At 37.3% G+C, this 12,191-nt stretch overlaps 1 protein-coding gene across 2 annotated transcripts; it reads left to right on the top strand.

Annotated features, from left to right (window-relative positions):
* Positions 1–1,628: 1,628 nt before the first annotated feature.
* On the top strand, positions 1,629–6,742 carry CDK12_1 (Cyclin-dependent kinase 12). 2 transcript variants are annotated; one of them, XM_051213445.1, is made up of 13 exons: positions 1,629–1,759; positions 1,803–1,838; positions 1,873–2,073; positions 2,114–2,602; positions 2,640–2,798; positions 3,841–3,974; positions 4,017–4,187; positions 4,227–4,416; positions 4,450–4,611; positions 4,649–4,843; positions 4,883–5,014; positions 5,049–5,170; positions 5,204–6,742. In XM_051213445.1, coding segments are annotated over exons 1-13 (2,511 nt in total). In that variant the 5' UTR covers positions 1,629–1,757; the 3' UTR covers positions 5,722–6,742. The 2 variants fall into 2 exon arrangements, with proteins under 2 accessions (XP_051069429.1, XP_051069430.1); XM_051213446.1 differs by having other exon boundaries at positions 1,803–2,073; positions 5,204–5,999.
* Positions 6,743–12,191: the final 5,449 nt, after the last annotated feature.

The following is a 12,191-nucleotide window of genomic DNA, read 5'->3' as shown; positions in this document are numbered from 1 at the left end:
TATTCTGATTTCTTCCGTCGTTGGTGGATTGACATCTATAGTAAGATCTGTGTGTACTGCTTCGATTTCCGGTGGATTCATTGGAGCCGGCCTATTCAGGAGTTCCTCGAAGTATTCTAACCATCTGTTCCGCTGTTCTCGAATTTCAGTGGTTGGCTTACCTTCTTTGTCTTTGACCGGTCTCTCTGGTTTACCATATTTCCCTGCTAGTTTCTTCGTTGTATCGTAAAGCTATTTCATATTTCCTTCTCTTGCACCTTTTCCCGCCGTCGTTGCTAGTTCTTCCACGTATTTCTGCTTGTCGGCTCTAATGCTCTTCTTCACTTGCTTGTTTGCTTCTGTGTACTCAGCTTGTGCTTGGACTTCCTCTGCTCGTGTTCGGCTGTTGTTAATTGCTGTCTTCATGTTCCTCCTTTCTTTGATCTTGTCCAGTGTTTCTGTAGAGATCCATTCCTTATGATGGTGTTTCTTTAGGCCCAGAACCTCTTGACACGTTGAAATTAATGCTTCTATGATACCTTTCCAGTTGTCCTTCATAGTAGTTTCTTCTTCCTTCAATAGATCCTGTAAGGCTTGGAACCTGTTGTTGAGAGCTACCTTGAATTCGTTGAGTTTGTTAGTATCTCGAAGGAAGGCTGTGTTGAATCTTTGCAGTGCAGTTTGTCCAGTTGTCCAGTTCTTCTTTAGCACCACAACTAGGTGGTGCTCTGAAGTTATGTCGGCTCCTCTCCTGGTTCTCACATCTTCCATTATCCTTCGGAACTTTCCATTGATGCAAATATGTTCTATCTGGTTCTCTGTAGTGTGGTCCGGTGAGATCCATGTAGCCTTGTGTGTACGCTTGTGTGGAAATATTGTGCCTCCTATGAGCAATTTGTTGAATGCATACAGATTTGCAAATCTTTCTCTATTTTCTTTTCTCTCTCCCATTCCATGTCGTCCGATGATATCTTCATATCCGGTGTTGTCCATTCCGACTATGGCGTTAAGATCTATCAGAATGCTGAGGTCGTTTCTTGGGCACTTCGCTATGACTGATTGCAACCTACCATAGAACTGATCTTTAGTGTCGTCATCGCTATTATTGATGGGTGCATAAAATTGGATAACATTCATTGTGATCCCCTCCTTCTTTGTGTTGAATGATGCTTCGATGTTTCTGGACCCGTGAGATTCCCATACTCCAAGTGCATTTCGTGCTACTTTGGACAGCATTAGAGGAACTCCTTGAATATGTGGAGCATTTCCCCCTTCGTGACCGGAGTATAGCAGCAGTAATAAACATATTCTTCTAAGAAAAAGGTTCGCAATCCGCGATCTAATAAACTTAAAGTGGGGTCCCGTTTTTATCATCGAGTGGTCGAAGACTGGAACGCCCTACCCGAACAAGGGGTATCAGCCCCATCGACGAATATCTTCAGGGAGAATCTGAACGTATACTGGAAAGCAAACTTTCAGGACTTACACAGGTCCACCAACCTACTATCATTATTACTGGGGACTGAGGCGAAAGTACATATTTATAAGGACGGTTTATCTTAGATTAATTTATTACCAATCTTTGTCATATATTTACTTTTGCTAAATACTCTGCTTACTGTAAAGTTCAAGTTTGATTAGTCTATATTCAAAAGGATCGGCTGTAAGTACACATACTATCCATCACAGATGGAAATTTGGTCATTTGATTTTGGATTGTGAGCGCGCTGATTTTGTATATATGGGTGTCAGTTGTGTTTCTTCTGTTAAGTCCTAGGATGTAAGTTGTGAGGCTTTCGAAACCTAACGTTTTCACACTAAAGGCCAAAGTCTCTCCGCTATGATTTGTGTGACGACCGGTTAGTGCCACGTTTACTATTTTCAGGCTCTTAGATTAACTTCCCGTTCGTATGAATGTAGCAGTAACTTATACGATGAAAGTTATCAACTTCGAGATGAATATTCAAGAAAACACAAAAAGCATTCTCATCGCTTGAAGGAACATGGAAACCACACATCCAAGTATTCTAGTAACAAGCACAAAAGGACAGGTGACTGGTCACCTGAAATCTCCCCTAATGATGCTCCTAAAAAGTTTGACGTCGTTCATTCTTTTATACGAAAATTTATTTAGAAAGAAAAAGCACAAGAGGCGTTCTCGCAGTCATAGCAGTGGCAGAAAGGTCCGTGTTTCCAGGCATCACTCTCCGGAATGTACGGATATCAGCTCCTTCAAGTTCCGATCCAGTCTTATGTCCGAGTTATCAAAACATCACAACTTTAAGGAGAAAATTTTAAAGGCTCAAAACGTTCATGAGACTTATGAGATCAAAGATTTTCGCCCAGTATCCGCTGAACGTGACTTGAAACAATCAAATGTGAAGTGTTTCGAAGCTCCTAAATCTGAGTCCTCTCTAATCCCATTAGATGAAATAGCTTTACCACCAGAGCCAAGTAAAAAGCTGTCAAGCTCGGTTTCCTCAGTCAGCACACCACTGTCTAAGGAAACTGCTATACGAGAGTCCAATCCAGATTCAACCGTAAAGGATCCTCATCGGATAGATTTGTTGCAAACGAATAAGTTGCTAAAAACACACCAATTACCATTGCCTACGGAAACTCTGTAAGTGTATATTTTGGCTTATTCTTATGTATTTCAGGTCTGAGGATAAAAAACCGTCTATTACGGAACTTCCGTTGCCTCCTGGCTTTGACAGCACAAACCTAGACACAATCTTTCCTAATAAGTCACCAAAGCATTCCGTCCCTGGGTCGACAGTGAAACCTGCCGGCAGGCAAAGAATAACTAAACGTCCCAAGTATGTTGTTGGTTATCTTACCCTTCACGTTTGATTATTTTGATTGAAAGTTGGAACGTTTGGAGATGAAAATGTATTTTCGGTCATGCACCCCACTTACTAAGTCGTATGGTACTAATTAAATTTAAGCGCATCTGCATGAACCATAAAACCACCTTATAATACAACACCAATAGCATGAAAGTGGATATCCTTAAGGTAAGTAAATAACAAACAGCTATTGAAAGTCAGTCCTCGTTTATAAGCCAGAAAATACAGCAGTCAAGCGGCAGCGTTTTGATATATTAGGTTGTTCTGTGTCAATCACCTTTGAGATGTTACTGAAATACATCAAACCTGTTTCACTTTTCACTAATAAACATTGAAAAATTGGTCACGTATACCGTTACACTGATATCAGAATAGCTTATTCTGGTCTTAAAACTTACAACTGGATAGATGTTTAGTTCTATTTCCTATGACCTCAAGCTATTATTTTTGTTCTTTAGTAGCTATTATGCCATTATTTCAGGCTTTTCAACTGGTACGATAGAGATTAACCCAATAAAGTAACGCCAAGCTTTCAAACCTCACTTTAATTAGTCATACCTAACTTATCATTATTAGCCATACTTTTCATTATCAGCAAATAACTTACAGATAAGGGTACAGTTATGTATATCATTCCAAATGTATGCTATTACTTATAAGGTATGATCTTTGAAAGCAAATAATTTAATAAATCTGGCCTTTAAAATATCACTCAAAGATAGCGAAGATAGCCTTTAGGTAATATTAAGATTGATCTTCAAGTTCTAGGTTACTATTACACTTGTTGCAACTCGACCTTCAGTATGTGTATCATTTTAGTGTGAGTTTTTGTTGACTACTTTTCAGTATGCCCATAGGGCATTTGAATTCTGACCATCAGTCTCCTAAGGTTGATTGTTCGCAACTTTAGCTTATGTATATACATAATGTATGCGAAACCAATTTGTTGATCTTTGGGTCATTGGAATTTGTTGTATTTTGACTAATAGCTATTTCACTTCATTTTGTAAAGGATTTGCGCACTTAGAAGCAAAAGTCGTAATAACAAGACATGGGGAGAGCGTTCTGTGACGGCTTTTGACACACTAATTCAAGTTGGTGAAGGTACATATGGTCATGTCTATAAAGCAAGAGATAAAATCACTGGTAAGTATTTACTTATTTGTAATATTACGATGTTTATTCCAGGGGAATACAAAGCATTGAAAAAAGTTAGGCTAGAGAATGAAAGGGAGGGATTTCCCATAACCGCTGTTCGAGAAATAAAAATACTTCGCCAACTCAGACATCCTAACATTGTTAACTTATGCGAAATCGTTACTGACAAGGACGATCCTACTGACTTTAAGAAAGATAAAGGTAATGCTTGTTATTATTCATTGTTTTACTTTCTGCAAGGTGCTTTCTTCCTAGTTTTCGACTACATGGATCATGATCTTTATGGTATTTTAGAGTCTGGATTGGTAGCTTTCAGTGAACAGCATATCGCTTCTCTGATGAAGCAGCTCTTGGATGGCCTTAGTTTTTGTCATGATAGACATTTTCTTCATCGTGACATAAAATGTTCTAATATCCTGATTAACAACAAGTAATAAAGTTAACTGAGTTATTGGTTTTTCAGAGGACAGCTGAAGTTAGCGGATTTTGGACTGGCACGTTTATATATCGCTGGAGATAAAGAAAGACCGTACACGAATAAAGTCATAACCCTGTGGTATCGACCTCCAGAATTACTACTTGGTGAAGAAAGATATGGCCCAGCCGTTGACATATGGTCTTGCGGGTAAGGAGAAAAGTTTTACAGTTTTTACCCCTCTAAGGTGCATATTAGGAGAAATGTTCACTCGTCGACCAATGTTTCAGGCTAGTGAAGAAGTCGAACAATTAGAAGTCATATCACGAATTTGTGGGTATCCAGATCCAGCTATATGGCCTAATGTTGAAAAATTACCTTTCTATTCGACAATAAAACCTAAAAAGATGTACAGACGCAGACTCCGAGAAGAATATCACATGTAAGGCTTCCATTATTATTATTATTATTTCCTGCATAGCATTCCACCACATGCTGTAGATCTCCTCGATCATATGCTTCAATTGGATCCCCAAAAGCGATGTAGTGCACGTGAAGCGCTAGCTTCACCATGGTTACGGAATATTGACCCTACAAAGATTTCCCCACCAAGGTATTTACTATAGAAATATTCTACTCTTTCTTAGATTACCTGTTGACCAAGATTGTCATGAAATGTGGAGCAAAAGAAGGCGACGCATGTTGCGCCAGGAGCAGGAAGTAAAGGCTCAGAGAATTGGCCAAGAAACATCCTCTTCCAAGTTCCCAGGTGGGTTATTTTCTTAAACGTTATTTTTTGTAGCTGTCACATCTCGTACTTCCTTAGTGGATGGTAATTCTGTTCCAAATGGACCATCTCAAAACCAAGTATATTCAACAAGCAGTAGATCTGGATCATTCAAACAAAGCATTCCAAACAAACTTAGTAGTGACGGATTTCCAGACAGTAGTTTCAACATGACACAACTTCATCATCCTCAAATTTCTACTAATCCCATAGATTCCACTACTAGTCTTAAGAATCAGCTACGAGACTTATTGGCAGATTTCGCAGATTCTGGAATAGACCGTTTCAAAGAATCTATCACTGAAGCACTGAAAGCAAATCCTAATTTATTAAAAGGAATGCAAGAATTACTTGGTCCTAGTGATCCTAGTGAAAATGCCTCAGCTGTTCTTGCGTATATTTTATCATTGTTGGCAGATTTAAGTAGTCAGAGTTCAACTGCTATGGAAATGAGTGATGCAAGTATCCAAACGGCATCTTCACAGATCCATCCTCAACATTTGCCACGTGATTCCAATAATCAACTAACCTAGTATTACTGCTACTGCCGCCACTACAGCTCTTTCTAAGGATTCTGGTATTTTCTGATGTGAAAGTTCAACCATTGTGTGCATTATACATATATTTCAATTTTGTTGTATCTAAGCTGTAAAAAATGAAATGCTTTATTGTTTTTGTCCTGTTTATTTAAATGACGTGCTATTTTTAGACAGATAATGTAGATATAAAAACAGACACTTGTGATAGACATTATCCGAAACCTAATTTTATACTGATAAATTTTCGGCCCCAAAATACATGTTATTACTTGATAGTCTTTTGCTCATTTTTACTGGTATCAGCTCAAAAGGTTTTTGTTGTGAGTACATCTCTAGCAATTATTGCACTTGCATAAAGGTTATTATTAAGAAAAAACATTGTCAATGTTATTCCATTCTGTCAGGCAGTTTAGTCACAAGACTTGAAGTGTCACGGTTTAAAAAATTATTAGGTGATTTTAGGTCAATATTGCACACGTATCAGTGCGAATTGTGGAATATTGTCATATATCGATAGTGAAATAGAAAGATGCCTCTTCAAATGGGAATTAGGAGAGGTTTACTTCCGAAGCAAACTGACTTTCCTCTAAAAATCATTTTGATAGTTTAGTAATGATATTTCATAGGGATACTAGAAAATAAGGTTTCATAATAATCTCATTTCCCCAGTAATAATTCTTAAGTCATCATTCAAATACTTTATATTTTGGTAGGATAGTGGGAAAGCTAGTATCTTCTTGAAACATAATGTCGACTTACAATTTTCCCATTGCTTTGATAACATATTTTACTGGTCAAAGTTATCTGTACTAAAAAGAGAAGCAACAATTTTACAGTTATTTCAGCAATCAGACTGACATTAAAATTATTCAGGTATTTCTAATCTCAGTAACTGACTTGGAATTATGTACTAATCATTTTAAAGTATTCGTACAATATACATCCTTAACAATCTTTGCGGTCTTATGGAGGGTTAATCCCAAACATTCTAGATAGGCCACTTCCTATTGTATTTCTTTGAGTAGATAAATGTGAACTATGGTCGACCACTGTTTGTATGATGTCTGTCTCACTGAAACAGTAAGAACTTAAGAAGACGGACAATGTGCCGTTGATCCTTCATTGATTCTGCTTATACCCTCACTGACTGCAGTTCTGGTGAAGTGAAAGATTAGTTCTACAATTAACCTCGTCACTTTTAGAAAACCATGCACTTAACTGTTGTAGTCCTAGAAGGTACCCGAGTGCCCAGACCGAAGCAGGTGGTTTTCCTAGGGGGCCACACCCGGAGCCTTTGATTTAAAGGTCTGACTCACAAGGCAGTGGAGCATCGTAAGGAGATGCAGTCCCATGGTAGCCGGTGACCAACGATTGGTTCATAAGCCATTTGTTCCCGCAGGATACTGGAACGCATGTCCACCACTGGTTTGGGGTCCGGTTAAAGCGCTGGACATTCGCATTTCGTCCTCTCATTTTCGTAAACGGCACCCTCGCCACGAGAAGGCAGTAAGTAGGACTTCCCTGTCAGAGGCTGTATTCGCGTGGCCGTGTGGGAGCATTTGTAGAGGAAGGGCGGGCCCACCCCACTCTCGGCCATACTAGGGCATTTTGGGGCACATGCTTGGACTGTGATCATGCTGTACCAATAGGAGTACGCGTTTGCCCACGTCTTACTGGGCACAGAAGAGCTGCAACAGGCAGACCGGTTAAGTCTTAATTCAAAGTGGGAAGGTCAAGAGTCCATTTAGGGGAGAATCAATTCAGCACTCAGTCGATCATGGAGAAGAACATTCTGACAAAGTGAAGTTTGATATGATATCCAAACTGCTGCAAATGCGTCAGTGATATTGGTCACTGACTTAAATGAAAAGGTTAAGAAGCACCAGTGGACTTCGATGCCATCTACTGAATTGATAGCTGTTACAAAACTCATCTTGACAAACTGGCAGAACGATGAGGATGACAATTGAAATACAGACTAATAGGAAGTTCGAACAATGATTGTGAGCGATGGTGATCAACAGTAGCAAAATATGTGGGAAAAACTGACTGTGGGTAACACTAGACAACTGTTACGACTCTTAGAGAAAACAAGTATGTAGGAGTGGGGTGTTAGTGAGAATATTTAAGAAGCACACGGAACAGTTATTCATTCTTAATCCTGAAGATTGGAACGATGGGTAGAACGGTTTAAAGGATGATTCAGCTGTGTTGTAGCAATCTTCCGATTACGTATTATTATCAAACAACCTGAATTGGAAATCATGAGAAGTCTCCTAATTCATAATGAAATTGAGAAGTTTTTACTTACTCTAAAGCGAAGGAGAACAGAAGGTATTGTTAGATCGATTTCTGAGACCTTAGAGGATAGTGATTTGGTTTTGACAAACAGATTGTCTCAGATATTATCTTGAGTCTAAGAACAGGATTTAATTCCACCTCACTGGTCTTGACCTCTGATCGTTTTATCGCGTCTGGTGTTGTCACCCCCACATGGATTATTCCGGCTTCTGTACAGACCGATTTATTCTTTCTTGCGTTATTGTCCACACTTTGACCTATTCAATTATTTGCTTATAATCTTATCCGATATATGAACGTATGTGTCTGTATCGCTTACTGTGTGTACCAAATGTCTTTAGCTTAATTTTTTGTCTGATTCCAGATGGTGAGTCATGCCTTATCAAATAGATTTGGTGCTCTTTCCCTCTCCTTTTTACTTTCCTGCTTCTCGTCTTAATAACTTTCTGAGTAAATGAATCCACGTGATAAATTTATCCAATTGAATCAGTATTTGGTTTCTTATTACCACCGCCGCTCAAATGGGGTTAACCTATGTGTAAAATACGGAATTAAGTGGAGGATTTATGTCCATGAGATATTCATTAGTTCGTTTAAACAGGGAGTTATATCATGAGCCACCAAAGTTCCACACTATGAGAATGGACAAAAATCGACTGAGGAACCAGTTTGAGGATAATACCCCAGACAATGTGTTAGTCAACAACCAACGAATAACAACAGCACGTGAAATGCAAATCTTAGAGAGACTTGTCGTTTAAGATCAGCATATGGATGTATCGGCTCTAAAGGTAGCTCTCATTCTCTAACTTCCCAGGAGTTGATTTTTCATGAAGAGGATCACTTATAAACGTAGATGAAATATTCCAATTAATTAAGACTCAGAATGCTAAGATGTTCGGGGTGTGTTCCTTTTCTTGTAAATGGAAATTGTTTTTCTCAGGAATAATCTGCATCGACCCATAAACTAGCAATAGAGAGTGAAATAGTTGAATGCGTTGATCACTGCACTTCACTTGTGTTAAAACTTTTATCAAACCTGGTAAGCTAGTGTCTGATGAAAGCTGGGTCAATCTTCAACATATTCAGTTATTTATGACGTAGGCGAGATATCCTGCCAGCCAAAAGGTATATATGCTGCTCAGCAATCTACTCTGTTCTACCTTACATATGTGGAACATGAATCGTGAAAGTACAAGACATGAGTAGTCAGAGTTTTCGATCTTGAGTATCTTCGAACGATTGGTTGCGTTTCATGGATAAGTCGAATGAAGAACGTTAATACTGAGCACAGAATAATAGGTAAAGATGGAAAGACGGTTGATGAGTTTGCTGATTTTCATCGACTGAAGTGGTTAAGACGTGTGTTACGTATCCTTAACCACTGACTACCTTGATACCTGATGCCTTTTAATGTAGGAGTAGGTTGAAAAAATCTAGGATAGCCCAAATCAAGATATGAAATTAACCTATGAAGTCAGTGACTTAGTTTTAACATTGTTGAGAGATGCAGGTTATTTAGTTGGGTCCTCATAATAATAGCGAGCAGTGGTTGTGAACTTTGGATGACAAAGCTCCAAGTCGTTATCAAAGGAGCAGATGAATTAACTTTACCTCGTTCTAGATTTTGAATTCCAGTATTCACCCATGCGTAACTTTCTAATTAAACTTCTCTAACCATATATTTCCAATATTCAGTCTTCTTCATTGTGATTGTTATATCCTTCTCGTGGTGTTAACATGGGACGGCGACGTCAGCCAATGCTAATCTGTGTTAGGCTCTATGCTGATGATGACTGACTGTCATGATCTTTGAGACATACTTCATATACACTTAATCGAACCGAATGTTAGCTTCTGGGATCTCATTCGTAGTTGACAGTGAATAGAAAACGACCGTGAGTTTAACTGAACGAATAGTTGGCTTTTGGCAGGACGTGTACTGGTAGTTCCCAATATCTCTACAGCAAATATTTTGTAGTGTTTCCTAACTTTTTAACTAACGGTGTGCAGTTTGTTTTGCATGTTGTTCGGTTGAGATCTACAACAATGTAACTAACGTAATGGGGATGGTGTTTGTATATTTCAATTTATCATTTTCCTAAGTTGAATGAATGTTACGTTTTCCTACCAAGTTGAATTCAATCGTTGGTATTTGAATTATGATTACTTCCTAAGAAACAAATAAGCTGAATTTTCATCGTTAATTAATTGTAATTATTGTAAACAATCTATCTAATATTCAACTTATTTGAAATTATTAAGTATATTCTTTGTAATGATACTTATTAGAATATAATAATCCCCAGTCTTTAAGCCATGGCTTTTTGCACTTATTCTGAATTTTGACAGTCATTTTGGATATGTTTTTCCATCTTATTATAAACCATGAATCAGTGAATTTCACCTAACTAATGTATTATTTTGTGAATTTTTTATCATTGACAAAGAGAAGAAGCAAAGTGTTATTAGCAGCTTCTAGTTTCAGTGAAATGAATCCATCAGCTATGTTATATAACATCATCATTGTAGCCTAAACCATTTGAAAAATATGCATTTTCTCTGAAAGTTAGATAGAAGATAAATCCTTCATATAATACTATCAGGTGCTTCCATTTCATTGAGAGTTGTGTGCATAGACTATGACCTTGATTTTATCAAAACTATGGTAGAAGCCTTTTTGAATTTACTTTAGTACATCTTTCAAACTGCAGTAAAGAGATGATGAATTCAGTTTTTAGGACAAAAACCCTGTTTTTATTTCGAAAAAACATTTTGTTTTTCATTTTGTAGCTACTCGTAAGTAGTCAAAATATTTTGTATTGAAAAGATGTTTGATTTGGAAGTATTGGAGAAACAAGTACGTTCGTTAAGTGACGCCGTATCTGAGCTGAGCTATTGAACATACACTTTCTTTCACTGTTCATTAACTTTTATGATATAATTATCTCGTAGTTCATGCTCACAGTTTCAATTCTTGCTACAATGTACTTATGTCCGTCCGCATAAATAGTGGACACATTACCAGTAAACATAATTGGGTTATATTTAATATGAATCATTTAGAATAATGCCATGAGATAGATTTTATTACATTTCTTACATTCAGTTTTTTTAAAACAATAAATTCACAGAAAAAAAGTAATCACATTTAAGATTAAAACCAGTAATAATGTGTGTACATTATCTGAATTATCTGTGTTTCATGTGTAATTTACTAGTTCCAAATTCAATGACCGATACTTTCATTTTAATTCAGGAAGGTATATATAAAGTATAATTAAACAAAATTCAAGTTTGTTATCCTTTCATAGATTTCATGATTTTAAATCTTCAGTTGCATGTATTCTTCGGTAAATGTTCGGATTTCAGTGGCAATATGCATTTATCATATGTATATTAGTGAAGATAAACAAAACGTCTATTACTTCATGTTGACTTATTTGATTACACTTTTTTGAATAAAGATATTATCCAATGGAATTGAAACGAAAGGCTTGGAACAAATCGGTAGTTGTTATATCCAATAAGAAATTGTTGTGTATTATTTATATTAGCTGTGTGATTAGTATAACCATAATCTCTCATGATCATATGAATATCAGTAACTACATTTTACTTAAAACTATAATCATTAAATATCGATCTAGTGAGTACTGATATTTCGATAGTTAATTGTTTAATATTATTCTCATGGTTACATATTTCAATGAAATGACCTATTACAGTTAAGTGTGATAGTTTGTAATGTAAAACTTATTTATTATGTATGTGAATTTTTTATTTTCATGTAGTTTTATTAAACAAACAAATTAAGGTTTTATCAGAAAGGGTTTTGTGGAGATTTTAGTAATTCCAATGGTTGAAATCATGAGTCAATTGAAGCTAGACCACCATGAAAAACCCGGGAGAACTGGATGGCCGTCCCTTCCTACTATGAGACTCCTTAGCAGTCCTCATCCACGATCCAGCCCCCCGCGAGATTCGGACCCAGGACGTATCAGTTTCACGAACGAGCGCTTAACCATTAGACCACTGAGCCAGCATCTAATGGTGTTAATGTCTAACTTCAACCAATCCACGAAATCGCGCCGCTGTACACTATTGTCTTCAGTGAGCTGATATCTCACAACAGACCTGTTTGAACTCTACTGGTCACGGCT

This window comes from Schistosoma haematobium, chromosome 3, assembly GCF_000699445.3.
Source record: "Schistosoma haematobium chromosome 3, whole genome shotgun sequence".
Taxonomy (NCBI): Eukaryota; Metazoa; Platyhelminthes; class Trematoda; order Strigeidida; family Schistosomatidae; genus Schistosoma; species Schistosoma haematobium.
Note: the sequence above shows the minus strand (reverse complement) of the source record. Positions and strands in the feature narration are given on the sequence as shown.